This window comes from Protopterus annectens, chromosome 8.part1 (genome assembly GCF_019279795.1).
Source record: "Protopterus annectens isolate FY-2018-M chromosome 8.part1, PAN1.0, whole genome shotgun sequence".
NCBI lineage: Eukaryota > Metazoa > Chordata > Ceratodontiformes > Protopteridae > Protopterus > Protopterus annectens.
The window spans coordinates 391,962,121-391,989,426 of record NC_056742.1 but is presented as its reverse complement, the minus strand read 5'-3'; the positions used below and the strand labels follow the sequence as shown (position 1 = coordinate 391,989,426).

The 27,306-nt window shown below is 38.2% G+C and overlaps 1 protein-coding gene across 1 annotated transcript in view; it reads right to left on the bottom strand.

Annotated features, from left to right (window-relative positions):
* LONP2 (lon peptidase 2, peroxisomal) overlaps positions 1–27,306 on the bottom strand; it is a 1,625,174-nt gene that overhangs the window by 1,166,015 nt on the left and 431,853 nt on the right. Inside the window, exon 7 of the mRNA XM_044081964.1 lies at positions 26,481–26,739. Coding sequence (XP_043937899.1) covers positions 26,481–26,739 — 259 coding nt within the window. The remainder of the gene's footprint in view (positions 1–26,480; positions 26,740–27,306) is intronic.

Genomic DNA, 27,306 nt, shown 5'->3' with positions numbered 1-27,306 from the left:
TCCATGCAGGGGGGCTGTGGACAGCTGATTTGTGTGTTAATAGTAAGTGACACAATGTGTCTGAGGATCAGACTGAAGCAGAATTTGAGACTTGTCAAGGTAGTTGAAGTTTTGTTGCATCATTACACGTGCAAGCAATCTTTCTTGAGGATATTAAATCAAAGAGGTTAGTAGTGCCCTGTACAGACATAAATGCCCAGAAGTAAAGCTGATCTCTAGGATCTGTGCTTTAGTACTTAATATAGCTCTATATATTTCCTGAAAGTTGCATTACAGTGCCGTTCTGTTTAACTTGCTACTGTTTTTTCCCATTCTTTGAGTCTGCTCAGTCCCCCAGCCCCCAGGTATTAAGAAAAAAGTTTTGGAAATTCTAACCACAGGACTTGAGCCTCTGGCTTCCACCCTTTATGGTAATCTGACTTTCAAACTCCCTCCCTCCACTCTTTCATTGCTGTCGTCTGTTGTATAACCTATTTAAGTATTTGCCCACCCACTTTTTTCCATATATCCATAATACTAAGTATTCACACAGCAAATCATTATTGCACTTGAGTAAACTTCCCTTACTACAAATTGTCTTCTGCTCATTTTCCCAGAGCTCCCATCTGCTTGGCACCTTAGCCACACTTTGAGGGGGTCCTAGGTTAAGTGCACTCCATCATTAGCAGATAAAATATTTATTTTACTGTTGTGTACTTCAGTTATCTATTACTGTGCTAATTTTCCTTTTATATCATTCTAAAGATCCTTAATACTTGAAATTGCCTTGTCAATGTAGTTGATTTGTTGCAGCATTACACGTGAAAGCAATCTTTCTTGGGGATATTAAATCAACAGGTTAGTAGTGCCCTGTACAGACATAAATGCTCAGAAGTAAACTGTATATATAAAACTTCCCTTAGAACTGAAACCTGTAACTTAGCATGGCTAAAAAAACAAAGCCATTGTGTGAAGACAAGCTTAGAGCAACTAGTTTGCACATTAAATACACAACTATTAAATCTTAACACAATATAATCTAGTGTAATGCCAAACCCCAGAAACCATGCAAGGAGACCTCTGTATAGCCCTGTCCACAGCCTACTGTAGCCCACCCAAATAAGGTCCGGACAACATGGATATGCAATTTCCAAATGTCTCTGTAGCCAACTTGGTAGATATAGGCATCCTGAGACAATGTAGCAATTGTCTCATGATCATACACAACCATTTAATCCTTAAAAAAGCAAACAGTATGCGAGAGATGCACATACACAATTTCACTGGAGGTAAAAATCTCTCATACAAATAAGGTTATCAAGAACACACACATACACTACATCCACTACACAGTGTCTACCAGACACACACACACACACACACACACACACACACACAAACCAACATATGCTGAGGCACTAAAAAGCCTCCTAAGCCTAAAAGCATGAATGCGTATCCTCAGCAATCTCTAAAGCACTCACCAAAAGCAACACCAAACACTACACATACTCCTACACCCAGTGGAGCCGCAAGAGCAAAGACCATAAGTAAGTTAACACACTACCCAGGACTCTTGTCATAGGGGATTCCATTGTATGAAGCACAGGATGTCCCACTCACCAGACTGAACAAGAAGATAACGGTTATCTGGAGCCAGTATCCACCAAGTTATGCACTGACTAAAGTCACTACCCACAGGTATGATTCTATCGGTATCTATAGGTTAATGACCCGAGACATACTTCCCTGGACTATATGAATAGAGACATTGCTGATATCGCTGAATGTGCGTCTCAGGCAGGTATGGGTCTTGTACTGAGCAGCATTCTACCTTCACCAAGAATACCACCACAGTACGAACAAAAGATAAATTACTTCACTAACTGGCTTAGTTTCTGGCGTCTTTCTAGGGGGATTCAATGCTTGTTAGCATGGGAGAACATGGTTAACAAACCACATTGCCTTGCAAAGGATGGCCTGCAGCTGTTTCCATTATGCTTCAGAATATTAGCTCAAACTACCCCCTTAGAGCCTTTTTTAGGCAATGGCAAATTGACACAACCTACTGACATTGCAAATAAAATCCAAAGAAACCTAAAGCTGTTACTGCTCAATGCTAGGAGCCTAAACAAGAAACTTAACACCTACAAGCTCTCATCACTCTGGAGAATATTGACATCTATGCCGTTACAGAAACATATTTTAAATCCACAGAAAGTACTCTGGCAACAAAAGGTTTCAGTGCCTTCCACACATTTAGACCATTAGCTGCACAGACACTGACAAAAGGTGGAGGAGTCTTGGTTTATATTTGTAACAAGCATAACTCTAAATTGGTTAAACAGGATGATGCCCTGAAATGTATCTGTATACAAATCACCACAAAGTCACATGCCATCTCTTAGCAAGCTACAGGTCACCCTCTATGTCCCTAGAATCCCACCGCTCATACCTAGATTTACTGAAGACACTCTCCATTAAACCAAAATACCCTCTTCATGGGAGACTAACTACCTCTCTATAGAAGACTGGGAAAAATACACAGCCTCATACAGGCATAACGATTCCTGGACTTTATTAACATAAATACTCTTGACCAGATAGTGTGCACACTCACCAGACATTCAAACATACTGCACCTTGCACTTACCAATATGGGAGAGTGCTGCACCCCCCCTTCATCCACAGTGTCACATCTTCACTGGTGAGGTCAGACCACAAAGCTGTCTCCTTCGAAATAAAAATCAATGCTGCAACCACAGCAAAACCTGTAACAGTACGGGATTATTCCAAAGTAAACTACACTCTATTAAGTGATAGTTTATCAAAATTCAATGCCCCTCCCAACTTCACAGTTCACACAAACCTATGCAGAATAGTTCATAGACACCCTATATAACAAAGTACATGGCTGTATATTGGCTTTTGTGCCTACTAGAAGTAAGATCAAAACAAAACCTAAAAACAAACCACACTGGTGGAATCAGTGAAATGTCATGGCTAAAATCAGAAAGAGCAAGTCCCATAAGGAACTCTCTAATTAAACTAAACAGGAAACTAAGAGGACTAATTAAGTCCAAAGAGGAAAATTATGAGGTTAAGACTGCCTCACAGGCTAAAGACTTAAGACTAAGGTCTTCTAAAGCTATGTCTGAAGCCATAAGGGCAGCACACATTAGTGTGACGAACTGGTAGTCAAGAGTGCAACCTTCACTTAATTCATTCACTCAGGAGCAGCTCAGAAAATGCTGCCTGCTTACTTCCACTATAGGAACAACAGTGCAGCCTGAGCTTATTTTCAGAAAATAAATTTTTAATACCATACCGAAAACAAATGTTCATAACTTTTTAACCATAAGAGCTAGACTAAAAATCTAAATGCAAAAGCTGTTCAGCAGACACTGGCCTTTCCAGCAGTATAAATGCTGACAGTGCATATCTAAGTCATTAAATATTTACCAAGGAATGCTGATACTGTGCATAATTTTTTGCCTCTTTGGTATAACAAATCACAAGATCTTGGTGAATGTACCATGTAGACCCATACAATTTGTAATTCATTTGTTTGTATGAATGTTAGCTTTAAAATGATACCTTCACTATTACTGTGTAATGTTTCTTTATGGAGATATTCACAGAAATATTATATTTCTCATAACTGATAAATACACAAAGCATAATATCTCATCACCTGTAAGAGACAGAGACTACATATCAATGCACAAGTTGTGTAGCTCAATGTCAGCTTCAAAATGATGCCTCATTTGTGCCATCACCATGCTCCCTTGCAAAGATAGGGGCATAATGAGAATTATTGCAAATGTATAATTTTCATAATCCTACAATACTAAAACTGTGATATCTGTGCATGTGTACAGCATACAAAGTTCTTTTACCATGTTGTAAGGAGTAATACTGTCTTCAAAATGAGGTATTACTTGGGACACTGACATGCTCCGTTGCAAAGTTATTAACCAAAATATGTAAAAAATCATAATTTCCATAAACTAAGTCCTAAATAAATTTTGATATCTGTACATGTGTACAGCATACAGACACAGTTTGTTTACCATGTTGTAACTATTAATACTGTCTTCAAAATGAGGTATTAGCACATTGACATGCTCTTTTGCAAAGTTATTTACCAAAATATGAAAAAAAAAATCATAATTTCATAACCTTAGTCTGAAACAGTGTCATATCTGCATATGTGTGCAGCATACAGACACAGCTATTTTATCATGTTGTAAGGACGGTCTTCAAAATGAGGTATCACTTGGCATAATTACATCCTCTCTATCAAAGTTATTTACCAAAATATTAAATAAATCATAATTTCCATAACCAAAGCCCTAAACAAAATATATTTGTACATTTGTCCAGCATACAGACAGTTTTTCAATCCTGTAACGACTAATACTGCCTTCAAAATGAGGTATTACTTACCCTGATGACATGTTCCCTGATACAGTTACTTAGCAAAATATGAAAAATTCTCATAATACTCATAACCATGGTAACAAACTGATATCTGGACATGTGTACGGCATAACAATACAGTTCTTTTTATATTTTGCAAGTACTAATAATGTCTTCAAAATGAACTACTACTTAGCATGGTGATATGTTCCCTGACAAAGTTATTCACCAAATATGAAACAATATCATAATTCTCATAACTGAAGGCCTAAACAAACTGATATCTGTACATTTGACCACCATGCAGACACAGTTCTTTTCCCATCCTGTAACTAATACTGTCTTAAAAATGAGGTATTACTTAACCTATTGACATGTTCCCGGACAAAGTTATTTAGCAAAATATGAAAAAAAAACTCAAAATTTACATAACCATGGTCTCAAACAAACGGTCATATCTGGACATGTGCACAGCATACAGTTACAGATATTTTTATATTGTACAGGTACTAATACTGTCTTCAAAATTAGCTACAATGTAGCATGCTGACATGTTCCTTGACAAAGTTATTCACCAAATATGAAACAATATTATAATTCTCATAACCAAAGTCCTAAACAAAATATGACACCTCTACATTTGTCCAGCATACAGGCACAGTTCTTTTTCCATCCTGTAACTACTAATACTGCTTTCAAAATGAGGTATTATTTACCCTAATGACATGTTCCCTGACAAACTTATTTAGCAAAGTAGGAAAAGAAATCATAATTCTCATAACCATAATTGCAACCAAACTGTGATATGTATACACCTTGCAGACAAAGTTAGTACTTCATCTTGTAAGTGCTAAAACTGCCTTCAGGATGACAAGTTCCATACTTTTAAAACTAAATATGAAAAATATCTGTAACACTCAAACATATGGAGTATCCCACACGTGTGTTTGCAATGTGATAATGACTTTTAGTAATGTGAATAACAGTGACAGCTGCCATTGATTTTACCTGACGAGTGCTAATGACTCACTGTTACTATACTGTAACTGCACAAATAATGTGATAATCACCTTCATGTCTTGACTGCAAGATTCCGTATGCTCTTAGAAAGGTGATAATTGTGCCACATAACCCTTTGACACAGTAAACTATGCTGCCCAGTGTTCACTTCAGCAGTCTGAAAATGTATGCACAAGCACTTCCCTGATGCATGACTTACAAAGCCATGTCTGACCCAGCTCTGTTAGAAATGCTACATCTAAAGAAATCCCAATCCCTCTGCACCACATGCTCCAAAGACCTTAAACTCATTACCACAATGAACAGAACATGCTGGAGGGACAGGTTCATAACCCAGACACTGCCATTGCTCCGGAATAGACTTCCCATACATGTCGAGCAGAGCACCTCACTAGCCCTCTTCAAGAGAAATCTTGAGGAGTGGATGGGAAATAGAAAGTTCACCCTGGGGATCACTCCAGTGGCTGTACTTGATAGAGGCACTGGGAGCTAAAGATGGGTGACACAATGCCACGGCACTTCTATGGGGTAGGCTTGTAAAGGCCCCAGGGCCATTAGCCTAGTACACACCTATGCACAATGAAGCATTTCCCCAAGCAACATCTTCATTAGCATGTCCAGGTATACACATGCACCAGCATGAGACATTCACCCAAGCAACATCTTCAGTAAAATATTGAGGTATGCACAATCACCTAAAATGAGACCTTTCACTAAATGACCCTTCAGTAACATTTGCTAGTATTATCAAAATACAGGAAGTTATCTCCTCAAAGAGACCAGTCATCAGTGCAGCCCCCCCCCCCCATGGTTGAGTGCTGGGACCTGTCCTGTTTGGCATCTACTTCTCTGAAGTAAAAAAAAACAAATCGCTAAAAGTTTCTGGCTGACATGTTTGAAGAAGACTACAAGGTAAGAGCACTATTAAATCCTCAAATGATTTAGCCATTCTGCCGTAAGGTTTGTCCCAAACAAGTAAGTGATGCTAGAACCATGGCCTGAAACTAAATGTCAAAAATGTATCATCGTATCCTTTGGGAACTTGTCTACCCTGAGGAACCTACCACATTGACAATACCCTCCCAAAAGCTGACCCAGTTGTTAGGAATTTAGGAACTTATTTTGACAGTCATGTAACTTTTGATGATAGCTTATAAACAGATGGACTGTGACTAGACCTACAAATGTCACTGTCCCCCTTTACTCAGTCCCCATTAAGCCAATCATTGAGTATAATGCCCTCTTTCGCATGTTTCTGTCCAGAAGCATGCAACAACTGGAGTACCCACAGAAATACCTTAATAAAAGAATAAAAAGTCAAGATAATATGTCTTGCATGGACCACCTCAAAGTCCTGTCACCATACTTGATATCCTACAGACTGCTAAAAGGTGACATGTGAATATCATACAAGTCTTCCTCCAAACCAATAATGATGGACCTACTGCACAAAAGCAAGTCAAATAATATCAGAAATACTTGGTCTAGGGATCTAAACCTGCAAAAACACATTCGTTCAGTAGTGAAAACACAAAGCTCAAGCAGGCCTATTACTGCCAGTATCCCTACGATGTACATAACCCTCATTACAGCCATCAACAGGAGTTGAAAAACAACTCAAAAAGGAATGCATAAATGCATACAGTCTGTCACGTGGGAAAATAACACCTGCAACTACAATTCATCCAGTTAAAGGTTACAGGTTTTATTAGGCTAACTACCACAAGGGCCTTTTTAAGCCTACCCAAGCATCCCAAATGTCTGACAAGTTCTGACACCTTTAAGTGTAAGCATGGGCCTGGGAGATGAACCATCTATACAGGTTACCTGTGTCCATTAGAGACATAGGTACCAAAGCAGGGATGAATTTCTGGTTTCCCATCCAATTGTCCAAGCTGCACTTGAATTGGGTTAGGGAGGAACTCTACTTCACATGGCTGGGGAGCCTGTTCCATAGATGGGGTAGTCTCTGGGATACATACCTCTCTCTCCAGCAGGTCCTATTTATATCACAAAACAAAACAGCACCAGAATTACCCATTCTAAAGACTTAAACCTTGCCTGTGATATAAACAGAACCTGCTGGAGAGACAAGTATGTAACAGGCTTTTTCTCGCAAGGCTTCTAAACATGCACAAGGTGGTAGTGAGCGACTCCAATGCTGCCCCCCATGCAAAACTTGCAACAGGGTGACTCGCCAGATTATGCATGCAAGGGTTGCCCATTTGTGGATGGAACAATTCTCACTCATTGCACAACAGTGTATTTAACACTGCACAACCACCCATACAATAATCATGCCACTCGCAACCCCCCCCTACAAAACACATTTTCAAAGTGTATAACAGTGCTAACTAGCATAACACTTGAGAGGGGGTGGTATCAGGATGCAATAGGCCTCTAGTATCAGTACTAAGCAATTCACAGCAAAATTTAGCGTGACTGGCACACTTTTATGCCTTTGAGTATTATAATCTAAATCAATTTATGGCAGGATTCTTGCCCAAAATGAAGAATGAAATGCAAATCGCCATTGACTTATTAATGGAACCACTACCCAACCCAAAGGAAAATATGGCACTTTAAGCTGTGCAGGAATACAAATTCTAATGTTATGAATATACTTTACTTAGAATATAACCATCAGTGTCAGTCTCAGTGCTGTCAATCTTATTAGAATGATGGCAAGACAGGGTCAGCTGACAACTACAAATGTGCAAGATGAACACTTCTAAGATAAAGGTAACTTATAAATGCCTGTCCCTCAAATACCCAAGGACATTATTCTTTTGGGAAATCTTAGCCAGGCTTAGGAAAACCCCCTCGCCTAGCAATAATATAAATATGTGATTCACAGACAACGCATCCCCCTCTTATTGAGGGAAGACCACCTTGGCAAAACCCAGCATACAACTAAAGCTGCTACCTCGAAATGCAATTCGAAAGTCACCATGTTGAAAAACCGAGCCTAAACAAGACAGATGCTACAAAAGTCTTTCACGTGAACTCCTCTAGGCAGTTATAATCAGAAATAAAAGTTTAGAATGCATCAAAGGAAACTCTCACAAAATTAAACACATGATGTGAACGATAAAGCAAATCTCACTAACTCCTCACGCTCACATTTCAGTGCTTACATATGCGATTTTAGAGTTAACTGCTAACAGAAGAATAGCAAACCCAATCACCCAGTCAAAACATCATTTACAAGTACCACAATGTCCAAAAATGCAAGCAGACATGTTCAGGAGTCGGGGGGGGGGGGGTACGATGCGATTCATGTAAAATTCTCCCAGACCTAAGCCTCAGCACTCTTTACAGTACAGCCACTCAGCCTCCATTTTTTGTTAAAATCACTGTGATGGCCTTCTAAGCACGTAGGCAGTTACACCACGATTTCTTCAGTGTGCAGAAGTAAAACAATGACACGTCAATGATGGCGCACAAATTTTTAATTCATATCTGACACTAGCTAGGCCAAACATTGTGATAAAACTTTAATCATTCAAACTGTAAGGCAAACATTAAAATTTCACCAAATCCCGGTTTAAAGCCCACTCATAGGGAGAATAGTTTATTATGGAGCGAAAAACTGCTACTGCATGCAGAAAATAACACAAGTCTGGGAGTATAGCATAAAAGGGTAGAACACTGGGGCATACTTCAAAATTTTCCCCTCAGACTCAAATATTTAGTTTAACTACCAGATCTCCAACATTCTTTTCAACACAACTATATGTTCCAATGCCGCTTGCAGTTTACAGCCACACCTCTTCTTCCAGTTTTAACCGGCTTACTTCTGAAATAGAAGTAAATCTGTGGTCTATGCTACGTGGTCACACAAGCTATTGAACCATAAACATTTTAAATTTCCTAACAAACAGTCAGAAGCTCACACTACTAAATACTTGCAAGCTCCTTAGGGATCTTCCTCACACAGTTCACAGTGAGCAGGTGTAACAGCCCTCTCCCATTCGTTGCTTAGTGTAAAAAAGCAGATTTACTGAAAAATATTAAATATAAACATATTGTTACTTTGATTTGAAAGCTAAGTTGAGAAGGTAACTGAAAAAGTTCAGTTACTTTTTCAACTTAGTTTTCACAACATGGGGCTGAAACAGGACTGGGAAGTACATCGTGCCTGTGAAAGGCACTTGGGGGTAACATCATAAAATTCTACATGTCTCAGTGCGCTTGGATATAAGCACAGAGGCGCTAGAAGATGGTAGTCGGGGATAATGAGTTAAGAGACAGTGACTTTGCTGGCTGACAAATTCAGCTGAAACTTCAAATCCCACTACCCGATTCCTTCCATAAAATACCTACTAGCATAACCCCCCCCCTCAACTATTAACAGGCAACAGGTCCTGGAGGAGCTCGCTAAGACCAAAAATACCACTTCACTGAGCCCCAGCAATATCTCCAGTATGCCTCCTAAATAGCTGGAAACATTTATTTATTTAAACATTTGTTTACCGGGAAAGTCCGACTTGGAACAAGACAATTTTCAATTGAGGCCCATGGAGAAATGGTCCAGATGCATGTCTTTGTAACATGGAAGGAAACTGGAGCACACACAGTAAAACACACATGAATGCAGGGAGGATATGCAGACTCCACACAGAAGGCACCCCAGCCGAGAAGTGAACAGGGAAACCTCTTGCTGTGAGGTGACACTGCTAACCGCTGCACCACTGTGCTGTCCATACATAACCTACAGGACCACTTGAGTCACTTTTAAACTATAGCCTCCAAACAGTCTTTGTACCATGAGAATGGAAGACTGCAACAGTTATCCCACATCATAAGGGTGGACCATCAACTGACCCTGGAAAATACAAGCTTGTTAGCCTGACTAGTCTAATACACAAAGCCATGAAACAAATTATCATGGAAATGATCAACAAAGACACAGGCAGCCTTCAGACACTGGACCCAACCCAGATTGACTTTGTCAAGGGAGATCATACCTACTAAACCTGGTGGACTTCTTGAAGGTCACCAAGACAATGGATGAGGGAAAAAATGGTACATACTGCCTACCTGGACCTGGCTAAGACCGTCAATAAAATACCTCACTCAGATATAGTTAAACTCACCAAACTGTGCTAAATCCCCACATAACTCTCTGGATTGCTACGTGGCTCACAGACAGAAACCAGGAAGTCAGGATTGGTGATACCATCTCCACCAAGAGACTGGTCACTGGCAAGGTACCTCAGAGCTCCATACTGGGCCCACTCCTACTTGACATTTACTTCTCGGAGATAAAGGCTATTATGAAGCACCTATTTAAGCATAACCTTGACCAATGTATAGGAAACTGGAAATTCACTCTGGTTCTGGCCTCCATATCTCTGACAGACAGCTGCAGACAGAAATGTCCAAACTAACATAGCCCCCACCCCCAACCCACATATCCTTTAGAAGCTTCATAACATATGTTCATGATACACAGAGACACAATTGGGGGGCTGGATTACACAGCTACATTTATAAAGGCCCTGGTGGCTGTTAGCCTAGTATATAACTATGAACTAACTGAGGTAGACAGAACTAAGAGAGGAACTGTGAATGGATGTAGAAGGTAAAATCTTTAATGGAGGACCTAAAAATAATTACTTGGAATGTGTAAGGGTTGAAATTGATGGACAGGTTGTGGAAATAGAAAAGTGTTTAGGGGTATAGAAAGGAAGTTATAGGGGAAAGAAGATTAGAAAAGTATCCCTCTATAATCACAAGAAATAGACCATTTAAGGAATGGACATTATTTGCGGAAATTTAAATTTTGATATTCAGTAAAAGAGAAGACTGGGAAAAGGAGAGGAAAAAAATGCTAAGCCATCCACAGTCTGTTAAGATCAAAGGGACTAAATGATGTATGGCAACTAAAGGAGGATGTGTCAGGAGAAGGATACGTGCTTTACAGCTAAAACTGGGGAAGCTAGTCATGTACAGATACAATATTTGTAACAAGGGAACATCTTGGGTTGACGAGATATTGAGGAGTGACCTTTGATTCACTCAGATCATATGTGGTAGAGTATTAGCAGGTGGGTCAGTTATTGAACTGGTTATATCACTATAGGATTCACATATTCAAACTGGGTGTTGCCAATTATGACAAATAGTTTAACAAATGTTTTCTTAAGAAAGACAGGGGAAATGGAAACTGTGTCATCACAAATGTGGGATAAGGATACACAATATAATTTCAAAATGGGGTAAGAATCAAATTAGCAGAAGACAGCAAGACTACAGAATATAAGGACTTTACAAATGAAGGGGAAGATGATAATGAGTAAGGAGGAAGAGATGATGAGACAAAAACTGACAGAACTGCAGGAATACGACGATGAAAGAATAGTTAGTCAAAGGACAGCAGTACAAGAAATGTCCTATGCAGACTCACCTAAAGTGGAGAGGGCCTTAGCAAGTAGACTAAGGCAGCAAAAGGTGGAATGAGCAGTGTTTAGACTTTCTGATGAGGAGTCATGACAGTGAGCAATGGATTTAGCAGGAAAGTTTATATTTATTTTAGAGATATTACAATGATTTATAAACAGGGGAAACAAAGAATGCAGAGATGAGGCAAAGAATTAGGGACTTCCTTACAACACTGCAAATGTCTAGCATAAGGCCATCTCAGAGACATGGAAAAGGAGATGGACAAGGGAATAGCTAAGCAAAAAATGGGGATATCTCCAGGCTCTGATGGGAACCCAGTACAGTTATGGAAGAGAGCTGGAAAGATGACCGTGAAAGTCTGTGTATAGCTATTTAATAAAGTAATTAAGTAAGAGACGGATGCCACCTATATGGAAAGAGGAAGTTATAGTGGCTATACCAAAAAAGAAGAATCACATGAGGTTGCTGTCTTACCACCCTGTCATTATGATTCATTATGGTAAACCATTACTATAAAATATTCATGAAAATCATAGCAAATTGACTTGTTGATACTGGAAATGATTCAGCTGATGAGGATCAATGTGAGTTTGAAATGGGGAGAAGAGCCTTTGATAATATTATAATGACTCTTCTGGTGAGAACCAACACAGTATCAACAAACTGCAGTCTAGGAGTAGGATATAGGAAACAGTATTCTGAGTCTTTAATATATGGAACAGGTTAAAGACTACGGTATGTTACTGAGTTTAGATTACAGCAGGAAACAGACTTCTGCAGTTGGAGGAAATACAAAGTACAGCACTTCAGACATGACTTTTTTGCCTTATCAAATGTTAAGTAGGGCTATGGAAAAAAGGAATTTATACAGAACAGCAAGAGTTGAGTGGCCTAAAACAGCACAATGAGTGGTTTCTACTAGATTTGAGGAGAGGAGTGACAAGGGAATAGTATTAAAATGTACAAAGTACTACAATAACCAAAGTGCTGTCTACAATAAAGGGTGACTAAAACAGACAAATGGGGCAGAGATAAAGATGAACAGTGGACTAGAATATGTGAAATGCCAAGGAAAACAACATGGGGTCAGGAAATTCAGGATTTATGCCTGCAGATGTTTGCATACATATTTCTACACAATAAAAAAGTTATATAAAATGCTTCTAAAGGCTAATGAAGGTTGCTGAAGATGTAATGGAAGGCATGAAAAGGACTGGTTACCTATATTCTGGAAATGCAATGGTGTACACATGCCGGGAAAAGTTAGAGGGGTGAATACAGCTGTGATTGGAGAAACAACCTCCCTTGCCTCAATTAGATTATTTTGGGGATTTCTGCAATATGGTAGCTAAATAATTTGGGTGAAACAGCTAGAGTGTGTAATCTTATTAATGGCAAAGAAGGTAATTACAAGGAAATGGAAAAAAACGAAGTTCAATGATTGAAGACTTAAAGGAACTAGTTGACAAAAGTATGGACAGAAGAGGTACAGGTACCTAGAAGCAAATATATCTTAGGCAGTGACTCCCATGGGTAAAATACAAAAAAAAAAAACTACAGTATCCCAAGATGGTAGAGATATGGGATATCTGTCATCAACACTCAAAACGTGAGGTTAATATGCATAGAGTTAGTATACTATACAATTAACATATGAATATCAATTACATAAAATATTTGTAAACATCAAATTGGACTCATTACAGTTAGCAATACACTGACAAGAAAATTAAAACTAATTTATTTCGAAGGCTGGTAGCTTATGTCTCAATATTGCATCATACATGAGGAAAGCATAGAATGTAAATTTTGAGATTTTTTTTGGAAAAAAAGTTTGGAATAGAAAGGCACGTTCCAAATAAAATAAGTTTCCAGTTACAACTTTTATTACCTTTTTCTCCAATATCTAATCAGAGTATAAAACACATGTGCAAACATTTCCATGTGATTATCCTTAATCTTCTAGACCACATGGCATATCTAGAGATTTTACAAATTTTCGCTCAATGTTTCTCTTCAATTTCTCACCCAAGGCTCCTGTCCCTGTATTTTTAAGCACCTCTAACTGATCCCTGTGACTACCATGCAATATTCTGTGCATCTTACAAATTATCCTTTTTTAATAAAATCTTTCTTTCTTGGTTCCTCTGAAAACTTTAGCAGGGGTGGTCTTTCATGAAATACTCATCGCTACCTCTGAAGTACTTGATACAATACCCCACTCAGGCACTGTCAACGTACAGAACAAGGTATAAACCCTTTTATAACATGCTAGCTGGCTCACTGATAGGACCCAAGGAGGTTAGAAGCAGTAAAGCCACCTCCACAAAGATGCTGGTCACCAGTGGAGTCTCCCAGGGATCTGTGCTAGGCCCGTTCATCTTTGGCATCTATTTCACACAGGTTAAATACAATGACAAAGGCCTCTGGCTAACCAATTTTGCAGATGACTGAATCCACCCAAAACAAGAACACAGCTGATTCACTATTCAGGGATCTGGATATTAACCTAGCCTTCGACCAACATGTGTCCAAGGTAGTAAGAAAATACATCTATGTTGTTCAATTTATAAACATGGGCATGGTGTCTAGATCCAGAGAGGTCATCATACTACAGCACCCTGCCCTCATCAGACCTATTATAGAGTGTAATGCCCCCTTCGGTATATACCTGACCAGACACGTGCAGAAACTGGAATGCCCACAAAGCTTCCTTACACAAAGGAATACAGGCAGCAAACACAATGCCCTACACTGATTGCATCAAAGCTCCATTTCTTTACTTAGTGTCATACAGACTTCTAAGAGGTGATCTGTGCCTAGCATACAAGCCATCCCTGGACCCTGTTTTGATGAACCTTTTTCACATCTGCAAAATTAACAGCATTAGAACTACTAGATTAAAAGACCTAAATTGTGCTTGTGATACAAACAGGACATGTTAGAGAGAGATGCATTTCTCAGAGAATTCTCATTTTCCTGAAGCGTTTCTCCCCGGGCCTCTGCTGAAAATAGGCTCTGTCCTAGTTGGACTTTCCCAGTCAACAAATGTTAAATAAAAGATTCCCCATTCATGCAAAACAGAGTTCCTCCCTATCCTTATTTAAGTGCAACTTGGACCAATGGATGGGTAATCGGAAAGTAACTCATGGTTTGGCACCCAAGTCTCTGATGGACAGAGTCAGTCAGTAAATCACCCCTACATAAATCAAATTCGTGGGCCACATTTGGGTTCTATGGCTAGGCTTATAACGGCCCTAGTGGTGGTTAGCGTAGTAACAACCCTAATATGAGAGGAAATCTCTAACCTGAAGTTTCAAATCTCTGCTTAGCTTCAAACTCTATTAAATTTTGCTGCCAGTAATGGAGTTCCTTAGTTAGCCTCCTAGAATTAATTCTTGCAATCTATTGCCCATTTTCTGTACCTCTAAATGTAAATATTTATACAGATAAAATCTCTCTTCCCAACATTCACACTGGTTTAGATTATAAAATATTATCTGCCACTTTATAAACATAACATTCCATCTGATTATTCTGGTTTTCCCCTGAGGGCCTGCATCCAGAATTTTAACCCTGTTCCATTGTCATCCATTTCTACTTACATCCATATCCCACCCCGTTGTGCTATGCACATTAGCCTCAAATTGATTTAAGAGTAATCCTTCACATAGATAGTCCTAAACTAAACCAACTTATCCCACTTGACTCTTGCATTCTTCCCTTCCTAAATAAATTCCTTCCACTCTTAATTTCCAGTTGATACTAATTATTGTCAACAGCTTTTCCACTGGCTGATAAAAACATGCCTTACCAGGACAAAATGTATGAGAAACATCTTCACTGCCCATGTCCATAATCCTTAACTTCCCTGATGCAGAGAAAGCATTTGGCAGAGTAAGCTGGGAGTGTATGAGCAGGGCAATGGAAGCATTTGCACTCCCTGATAAAATTCTAAGGTTGATTAGGAGGATATACGAGGGATCAGAGGCAAAAATTAAAGTGGGGGGGGGGGGGATTCCTCTGATAATTTCTGCTTTAGCAGAGGAAAAAGGCAGGAGTGTTCTCTTTCCCCTTCATTTGCATTATATTTAGAACCATTGGCAAAGAAATAAGGGACCTACAAATTCAACGATATAATTGGTATGGAAGTCAAAAAAAAGCTGGCCGTTTGCAGATGGTATTATTTTATATTGGATAAAACCAGAAAAAAGACAGGTTAGTGCTGTGGAACATTTTGAGGCAGTTTCAAATCTTTTCGGGATACAAAAGTAACGAAGCTAAAACAAAGGCAATAGCTGTAAATTATGTACCCATACACAAATTGGCTCAGCAATATCCATATTTATGGGGACATGATATATTGCAGTACTTAGGACTATGGATTAAAAAGGATTCTGGTGTGGCAGCTAAGGATATGTAGGAAGAGAAGACACAAGATAATATAAAAACTGAAAAATTGGAAGCTCTGTTACATGGATATGAATTGTAAGATACAAGCACTTAAAATGTTTTAGTCCCTTTAGTTGTATACACACGTCAGGCATATTTCTGTCAACCAGAGGAGAAGTTGTGGAAATCAACTGATAAAGAGCTGAAGGATTTTATCTTGGAGAGGAAGATGGCAAGAGTCAAGTGGGATAAGCGGATTCTTCCAATAGAGCAAGGCAGTTTGGGATTACCCAACTTGAAGGGGTATTTCACAGCTACACAGTTAAGGATCCTATACATAGCACAAGCAGAAACCTATAATTCAAAGTGGAAAGGGATGATGATAAAACAGGGGGAAGCTCAAGAAACAAGGAAGGACTGGGATTTTGGATGCAGATCCTTAATTAGAATAGCAGTATCTATACAGATTATTATATTCATAAAATAGTAGAAAGTATTCTAAGAACTAAGCCAACACAGGAATGGAGAAAGGAAATTCTGCCAATAGGGATGACTGCAATTAGGGATACAGACAACAGGCAGGAGAAAGTTGGAATTTATTGTAGAAAACTGCCAAAATAATCAAGGTATTGGGAACAAATAGAGAGGGAAAGGTAAAAGGATGGGAAGAAGCCAATCATTTATTTGGACTGCAGGCTAGAGGTTGCCCTCCCTATCAATGATTGATATATCAGAGTATAGGCAAAAAAAAAAAAAAAAGAAACAGGGGGATCCTAAGCGAACAACCAGCAATGGTAGAGGTTTTAGTAGAATCTAGAACAGAAGCTGCTGTTAAAGGAATAATTATTACTGCATATAAAATATTCCATGACAACTATAAGAATCAATCAGAGGAGTTTAGAAAGTACTGGAAAGAAAGACTGGAGAAGCAATTCAAAAAGAAACAATGGGAGGATATATGTAGGTCTCCCAAATATGCAACAACATCTAGAAGACGTAGGATCTTTGCTTGGAAGTGTTTACATAGATATTTTTATACCCCAAGCAGACTCCAAAAAATTCTTCCTCAGGTAGACAGCAATTGTTGGAGGTGTGATGGGGAAGAAAGATATAATTGGGAACATATCTTCTGGGAATGTCATGAGTTGGCAGACTTTAAAGATTCCCTGCAGACTACTCTGTCAGATATTCTGGGTGAGCAGATTGGTGTAACTAATGAAATGATTTTTTGAGCTATGATACAGAATTAGAATTGCCTAGACAGAGAAAGGTCTTGCTGACTCTATGGTGGCGGTCAAAAAAACAATTACTTGAAAATGCAAATCAAAGTGTAAACCAGCTTTACTAGAAGTAATGAATACAGTAAAAGAGAGAAAACTGGGACTGTGATCTTTAAAAAAGGGCAGGAGCAAATTACATATAGAAAAATGGGAATTGTGGGAACAATACATGCAGAGGAAGAGTCTGGTTTAAAATAAGGCAGGATCTGAATGAGCCAATAATGACTGGACAGATTGTAAGTGATGTATAACATTTGCAACTAAAATTATGTCAGTATGGTTTGTTTTCATTTACATAAATGCAAGATGATAATTTAATAAAGATGTTTCTGGTTGAAAAAAAAAACACATTGTTGAACTTTACCTTAGTACTTCCTAACATTTGTTTTCATGTTACAATGTAATTAATAATATGCTTAAATTTTTAAAGTTCATTTTTGAAGCTACCTCCTGCAATGAACTGGTAAATAAGACTGCTAACAATCAGGCATGTGTTCAAGTCAGACTCTGTAAAGGAAGTCACACCACTTTGTTAACCCACATGAAAGTGCTACTTAAATTATTAATGCAGTCAAAGTTGACCTTAACTCGCTTAAAGACATGCTCAGTTTGGCAGTGGACCCACTTACATGCCTGTGCTGTGTGTTTGGTCTGTGCTCATAAGAAGCCATGGAAGCAATGACTATGATCACCCAGAAGTTGTGGTGCCTGTTTCAAAGACATGTATGTTACACCTCCAGCACATCTGGGAATCACACCATGACAGAAAGCATACATATCTAAACCAACTCCTATGTATACTTCAACTCTAAAGCTAGTGTATCACACATTTAAATTAAGTCTAATTAACCTGAAATTTAACATACTTGGTACCAGGTGATGTGGCATGCACGAAGGCTTTTCACTGGGGTCTCCAGTTTCCGTCCACATTGTGAATACATGCTGACAGGGAAACTATCAATTCTCTAAATGGCCTGCAGGTACAACCACAGTCAAGGGTCACTGTGTGCACATGAGAGTGCTCATGTACAGTCAGTGTCACTGTGTGTGTGGGTGTACATGTGAGTGCTCATGTACAGTCAATTTCACTGTCTGTGTGTGTGTGCACATGCGAGTGTGTGAGTGCTCATGTACAGTCAGTGTCACTGTGTGTGTGTACATGTGAGTGTGTGACTGCTCATGTACAGTCAGTGTCATGTGTGTGTATACATGTGAGTGCTCATGTACAGTCAGCGTCACTGTGTGTGTACATGTGAGTGCTCATGTACGGTCAGTGTCACTGTGTGTGTGTATGTACATGTGAGTGTGAGTGCTCATGTACAGTCAATGTGTGTGTGTGTGTGTGTGTGTGTGTGTGTGTGTGTGTGTGTGTACGTGTGAGTGCTCATGTACATTGTCACTGTGCATGTGTGCACGTGTGTATGTACAGTCAGTGTCACTGTGTGTGTGTGCACGAGTGTGTATGCACAGTGTCACTGTGTGTGTGCACATGTGAGTGTGTATGCACAGTCAGTGTCACTGTGTGTGTGCACATGTGACTGAGCGACAGCTCATGTACAGTCAGTGTCACTGTGTGTGTACATGTGAGTGCTCATGTACAGTGTCACTGTGTGTGTATACATGTGAGTGCATATGTACAGTCAGTGTCACTGTGTGTGTGTGTGTGTGTGTGTGTGTACATGTGAGTGTGTGAGTGCTCATGTACAGTGTCACTGTGTGTACATGTGAGTGCTCAAGTACAGTGTGTGTGTGCGTGTGTGTACATATGAGTGTGAGAGTGGTCATGTGCAGTCAGTGTGTGTGTGTGTGTATATGTGAGTGCTCGTGTACAGTGTCACTGTGTGTATACATGTGAGTGCTCAAGTACAGTGTGTGTGTGTGTGTGTGTGTGTGTGTACATATGAGTGTGAGTGGTCATGTGCAGTCAGTGTCACTGTGTGTGTGTGTGTACGTACATGTGAGTGAGTGCTCATGTACAGTCAGTGTCAATGTGTGTGCACATGTGAGTGTGTGCACATGTGAGTGCGTGACTGCGCATGTACAGTCAGTGTCATTGTGTGTGTATATATGCGAGTGTGTGAGTGCTCATGTACAGTCAGTGTCACTGTGTGTGTGCACATGTGAGTGTGTATGCACAGTGTCACTGTGTGTGTGTGCACGTGAGTGAGTTACTCATGTACAGTCAGTGTGTGTGTGTGTGTGTGTGTGTGTGTATATGTGTGTGTGTATACATGTGAGTGCTCATGTACAGTGTCACTGTGTGTGTGTACATGTGTGAGTGCTCATGTAGTCAGTGTCACTGTGTGTGTACATGTGAGTGTGTGAGTGCTCATGTACAGTGTCACTGTGTGTGTAAGTATATACATGTGAGTGTGTGAGTGCTCATGTACAGTCAGTGTCACTGTGTGTGTACATGTGAGTGCTCAAATACAGTCAGTGTGTGTGTGTGCACATATGAGTGTGAGAGTGGTCATGTGCAGTCAGTGTCATTGTGTGTGTGTGTACATGTGAGTGTGTGAGTGCTCATGTACAGTCAGTGTCACTGTGTGTGTGGGGGTACATGCGTGTGTGTGAGTGCTCATGTACAGTCAGTGTCACTGTGTGTGTGTGCGTGTGTGTGTGTGTGCGCGCGCACATGTGAGTGTCACTGTGTGTGTACATGTGAGTGTGTGAGTGCTCATGTACGGTCAGTGTCACTGTGTGTGTGTATGTACATGTGAGTGTGAGCGCTCATGTACAGTGTGTGTGTGAGTGCTCATGTACAGTGTCACTGTGCGTGTGCATGTACAGTCAGTGTCACTGTGTGGGCACATGTGAGTGTGTATGTACAGTCAGTGTCGGTGTGTATGTACAGTTAGTGTCACTGTGTGTGTGCACATCAGTGTGTGTTTGTACAGTCAGTGTCACTGTGTGTGCACATATGAGTGAGTAGGACCATACTATAAACAAGTTAGAATCTCACAGTGTAGTTTGGGGTTGATTTTCTAAGGACAATTTTTTAAAGGATGATTGCCTCACACGGATTCGTCCTGCTATTAGAAGTGCAGGAATTTATGAATAAAACTTTAAATATAACATATGGGATTTCTCATATGTTATTTCAGTATAAACCATTTTCATGTGTAAGGTTGATAGATTATGCGATGATTATGACATGTTTGGAAATGTCTAAAAATTTTAAATGTATTGAGCATGTATTTTTTAACGATCGGACAACCTTCAAAAGAGCTGGAAGTTGTGAATTTTGAGTATAGTTCCGATAGACAAATATTTTATTTTATGTCAAAAGTGGATGGCTTTTGTAACAAGATTTTTATTGAATTTGTATATTTAGGGTAATGAATGTATAAGGAAAGCATGACAGCTGGTATAAGGGGAAGTATGGCTTTAAAAGTTTAAATACTTTTGGCGCCAAATAAGTCATTTAAGGCGTCTGAGAAATGTACTGGTTGTTCTGAAGAAGCCCATTCAATGGGAGAAAGCGCTTAACTTTTGGTGATTTAGTTCAGATCTTTTACTGTTTATTATTCGATTTTATAATAAATATTTTTTATCACCGTGGAAGTGAGTGTTGGATTCGTTGATCATAAAACATCGGTACCGTGGTGAACGGACACTTATTGGGAAATCTGTAGCAGTAAGTCTTCTAGTACTGTGCCAGAATTTATTCAAAAATATATACGCACACACATATATGTATATGTTCCACAGTGGGGTAGCACTCATCCAGGATCAGCCTCTGCCTCACCCCCAAGCTTACAGCTGAGACAGGCACCAGCTCCACTGTGACCCTGAAAAGGATAAGGCAGGTACTGGAGAATGAATGAATTTATATGGAATATATATATATATATATATATATATATATATATATATATATATATATATATATATATATATATATATATATATATATGGTACTTTTGAATTTGATGCTATATTAATTAACAAAAGTTTAAGAATATTCATTTGTACTGTATACATCTAGTCAAATCATGAATGAAAAGGGTTGCATGACCAATTTACTTGGCTAAGTAATAAGCAAATAAAATTTAAATCAAACAATGTTAGAAATCAAGCACAGTAAGGATGAAGTGCCTGATGTAAATATCTTCAATCAGAGACCACAGTAATCTTGATAAAGGAGCCTATTCCATTCCAGACACAATGTTTAACCATAAAACGGGAGTCACCATTCTATTCCTTGTAGAGGTATAGACAGTACTCTTTAAAAGAAGCAGACTCAGTTTGGGTTTCCACACAGTATTAGCTCCTCCAGGAATAATCAGCTTTATTGGCTCACTGTGCAACTGTTCAGCATTCTTCATTTGACACCCCATAAAAACTTGCCATTTCCTTTTGTTTTGCTTCTAAAACACCACCAATAAAAAAATCTTAAAATTAAAGTACACTGCCAGCTTACAAAATTTGAGAAATGAGTCAGACATGGCATGGTTACCTACTATGCTGGACTACAAGTTAGTCAGAGCAAGAACTGTCTTGTGTGTAGTGCTCCTTAATGTATTTTTGAATCAAACCAACATTTCTCACTAAATTAAGATCATCATTATGTTGTTGTAGACATTACAAGGTAACATCTTGGCATTTAAGTAGCAGGACCTTGCCATGAATTATTTGTATTAGCAAAATGATTTCCCCGAACAATCAAGATCCAGTACGGAGTAGGTAGTAACTACGTAGCTGCCGACATCAGATGGTAATTAACTGCATTATTTGGGAAAATGGCTATTTTAATCGGTATGAAGCTAATGTTGTACCAAAGAAGTGGCAGTTTAATACATATTACCGCTACACAAACCACTTTGTATTTATTTTTCGAGCTGAACAGAGACACCAGTTCGTCCAATGTTGTAATTCACCTCAAAAGTCAAGAAAGTTTTATCACTCTAAAAACAATCATGGGTATCACAGCACTGGTTCTCCATTTCCATTTCTAGCTGGGATGGCACAGTGCCCCCCCCCGATCCTATATCTGTGCAAGCATTTGCAAGGAGGTTTCATTAACACCTTCATGCCAAAGTGATAAGTTAATTAGAGCTTCCCAAATTGTCTTTAGGTGACTGGGCAGTACACAACAGAAGAGTGTGAATGTAGGTGTGCACGTCTATCTGTCTGTGCATGCACAGTGTGTACATACCTTGCAAAGGACTGGCATCCTGTCCAGGTCCAGAACTGGTGCCAAGCTTGACACTGTCTTCCAAGCCAGAGTCTACATACCCATGTACGGAAATATGTTAACACAAAGTAGGTATCAAAAATGAATGAATGATTAAACAAGACACTAAAGTAATGACAAGAAAAGTGAATGTTTTCATGTATGAAATGGCTTCTGTGTTATATCTGTATTAAAAAAAAAAATAAAAACACCAGAGCGAGAAATACGTTTAAGTGCTTTCATTCCATTTAATTCAGAACTTCATCAGAACAGTTACAACTAAACTTCCACTTCCTTTTAAATGCACATTAATTATCACATCATTTCACATTTAAGAAGACAGAATCAAATTCAATAATAAAAAAACCCTTTGTTTACAGCATTATATACTAACTTATACATTCATCTACTTTCACATCAACATTAATCTAATTGCTTCATTATAATCAGTAATTTCCATAATCACTAACCCCTGTCCTTTGTCTGCCTTTATATATCTAAGGTTAGCATAACTCCTTAATTGTCCCAGTGCTTTAGCCTGTGTTTGTGCTAAATTGTGACTTATATTACAGTTATAACTTCTCTTCTTGTTTTTATTTTTGTAACAATTTTTTTGCTCCTTTTCTGATTCTCTAAATAATTCATACAATTCATTTTCACAGACTGTAGAAAAAGTGTTAAGTGTATTATAGGTTAATGTTAGCTGATACATCCAAGTACAATAAAGTGTCTAAAGACACCATTAGGAGGAGCTATCAGGATACTGACTTAGTATTGTCAGACTTATTACATCAGCAATACATCACAACATAACTATTTGAGTTTCTGATGGTAGAACAACCACAATTAGGAATTCTATTTGGAATTCCTAAAATACATAAGGATTCTGTACATCCACCATTTAGGCCTATAGTTTCAGCCCCATTTAACAAGACATCTAGGGTTTCTATGTACTCGGATGAAATTTTGAATCAGATTGTTCAGGCAAGTAATTGGTACCTTAAAGACTCTTGGATGTTTTTAAATGACCTTAAAGAATGTAGATTTCAAGGAGATGAGACTTTTTTGAGTAATTTTGATGTGTGCTCACTATATACCTCTACTGAACAAACAGAAGGACTTGAATTTATGAGACCGTATTTAAGTAAGTTTGGACAGTCTTTAAAACAAGATATTTTTGTAATATGTCAACTCATGGAATTGGTGTTAAGTAATAATTTCTTCACGTTTTGTGAAGGAATTTATCAGCAAATTGGGGGAGTGGCAATGGGGGCACATGTGGCTCCAGTTTTTGCTATTTGGTAATGTGTTGGTGGGAACGAGTTTTGGAAAAGCTGTCTCAATTTAAACATGTACGGTTTACAAAAGATACATAGATGATTTTTTTTTTTATTTGGAATGGCAATCGGGATGAATTAAATGAGTTTTTTTTAACAAATTAATAGTACTACATCTTGGCTTAAATTTACAGAAGGGAGTATAAGAGTTAAAGCACAGTTTTTGAATGATGAAGTTCAAATGGATGTAGGTAAGAGAGAATTCACCAATGTCATTTATAGAAAGGAAATCACAAATAATTATTTGCATTATGATAGCTTTCACCCTAAATTTATGAAGACAAATAGTTTTAAAGGGCAAGCTATCAGAATCAGTAGAATGACTAGTAGTGATAATTTTTATAATGAAATTAATATTTTGAAACAATTGTTTGTGGAACATGGATATCCTTTAGAAGAATTAATTAACATTTCAAACTATGTAAGTTCACAGAGAGGCAATAGATTTCTGCCAATTATCAAGCCAGGCTTCTCCCCCAAATATCAAGAACAAATAAGAGAACAAGAACAGATGGAAGCATTAAATTGTTATTTTCCTCTTCCTGTGAGTACTGATAGATCAGAATAAGGAAAGTTATTGATAATAACTGGAAAATTATTTTGGGTAATCAAGATTTAAGTGATATAGTGGGTACAAAGTCTGAATTCATATACAAAAAGACCAGGAATTTAAAACAATTACATGAAAGTTCAACAGGTTTGAATCATGATAACAGCAAAACCAAGAGCTTAGGCACTTTCCCTTGCCCAAGTTGTTCTCAGTGCAGATATTTATGATGGCAGTTCACAGCCATTATTTTAAGCTTTTAGACTTTCTATTGGTATCTAAAGGTGGATATAATTATAACTGTCAGTGTGAAGGACCTGTATACTTAGCTGTCTGTTCAAATCGTGAACATTTTTATATAGGGAAAACTATAAAGAGGTTGACAGCCAGAGTAAGGGAACATTTGTTAGCCATCAAAAAGAAAGACTGTACCAACGCTCTAGCTAAGCATTCTCTTCAATGTAAAGATTTTAGGAAGTTTTTCTTTTTTGTAGTAGAGGTAGTTGATAAAGCTAGATTTATAGGGTCTATTAATAACTATTTAGAATATTTGGAATTAAAATGGCAAATATTCCTGAGGGCAGATTTTGCCCCAGGTCTTAATGACAAAGTTTCTGTCAAAAGTTATTTAAAATATGTTAGCTGATATTATAGTAATTTATTCATTGCTGATGTTTGACTGTGAACGTAGATGAATATATAAGTTAGTGTATAATGCCTTAAACAAAACGTTTTTTAGTATTGAATGATTTGTCTACTGAATTTGATTCTGTCTTTTTAGATGGGAAATGATGTCATAATTAATGTGTATTTAAAAGGAATGTTTAGTTGTAACTGTTCTGATGAAGCTCTGAATTAAATGGAATGAAAGCACTTAAACGTATTCTCGCTCTGGTCCAATGTTTTTATTTTTTTTTTTAAGCGTTTTAGAGTGTACCACTTTGGTTTTGTAGTTGTTATATTTGTATTACTTACATATGTGTAATGAAGATAAACACTGCAGGAATTTTTAGACATTTCCTTAGTTCTTCAAAAACAAAGTATATACAAACACAGACCACATGTAGCCCTCCTAAAATCTTGCTAGCTCACCACTAGATCCAGATATGAGCAAAAGCAGTATTTTTTAATAAAATAGCATACATACATTAAACAAGAAAAAGAAGACACCAATTACTGTTCTATGTACTATAGTACCAGCATCATGGTGAAAAAATCAAGTAAATTTTGCAGAGCTGTCATAGAAGTGTTTCAACTGTTTTATCTCCAAATACTGACGATCATAATACATGGGAGGGAGTTCTGTGCAACTGCAACATACTGCTCTTTTAGCCTGTCAACCTTGAATTCAAGTATAACCACCAGGGGTTCCAAAGTATAATTTTAGTGAAGGAATATGCAATGTAACATATACATGTACAGGGAGAAATAAGCAGACAATATTTAAAACAAATATTTTAGAAAAATAGCATTTATCAAATAACTACTCAACCACTCACTGGAATGTAACAGTGTCAGTGTAAAATAAAAAATACAGTAAGTTTGCTCAAAGAGCAAGGTGGGTGGGGGTGGGTCTGATATAATGATTAAGGTCTTTACCTCATAGGCACAAGGTACAGAGTTTAATTCTGGTCTTGGGTTACAATCTAGGCTTAAAAATGGCCCTTCAGGGCAGTTAGCCTAGTATTCTTCTAGGAACCTAAACACATACATGTGCATTCAGTTTCTAAAACTAAACATACATTTGTGGTCTTGCTTCTAAAATAGTTTAAAAGTATTAATTACTGGCATGTACAAGTTATATTGTAATTTTCAAGTAAAATGCATGTAGTATACTGGCTGCAGTTTTGACCTTCAATGGTACTGTATTAAAAATAAATACATAACAGAAAGTGACAATGTTGCATACAAATGCTACATACCTGTGACCTCTGACATCAGACTGGTCACAGACTCCTCCTAAAGCAATCCTGTGGAACTCTCTGCCCAGGGTCTTGGCAATTGACCTTCCTACACTGGTCTTGCCTACTCCAGGAGGCCCAACAAAACACAAGATAGGTCCTTTCAGATTGTTCTTCAGTTGCCGGACGGCAAGGTACTCTAGCACTCTCTTTTTCAGCTTCTCCATAGCATAATGGTCATTGTCCAGCAGAATTCGAGCAGCACGGATATCCAGGCGATCTAATTTTTTTAAAAAATGTGTAGAAATACTTGTAATTCCAGAAATAAAAAAGTCTCATTTGCACAATATAAAGAGCCAGGCATGTAGGAAAACAGTATGTAACTAGCTATTGTGCAAATACGACTAAAACTGCATGAGTTTAATTACGAAATTATTAACACAAAAGAAATGATAGCATGACTGTTTCAATTAATACATTAAAACTCAAGAAAAAAGCTATCTAGTTAAGTTTAACATTATGCATGATATCAAATTACCTAAAAGGAAAATGAAAATGTCTCGTGCTCCGTACAAACCTTTCCTTAAAATTGATAGATATTCAACGTATTTATTGTTGAATATCTGGAAAACTGAATTTGTACAAACTATTTCATCATAAAATCATAAACTCTGCCAACAGTACAGCTTGCGGGATAATAGGATGAACTGTAAATCAGCTATGTTTTGCAGACCTGTGTCCAAGCCCCATAAATGATATCGATACATGTCAATGCAAGTCATCTAACTGTAGCAACACCCGGAGGTCACTACTAAAAACAAGAATCAATGTGCAGTACATTCGACAT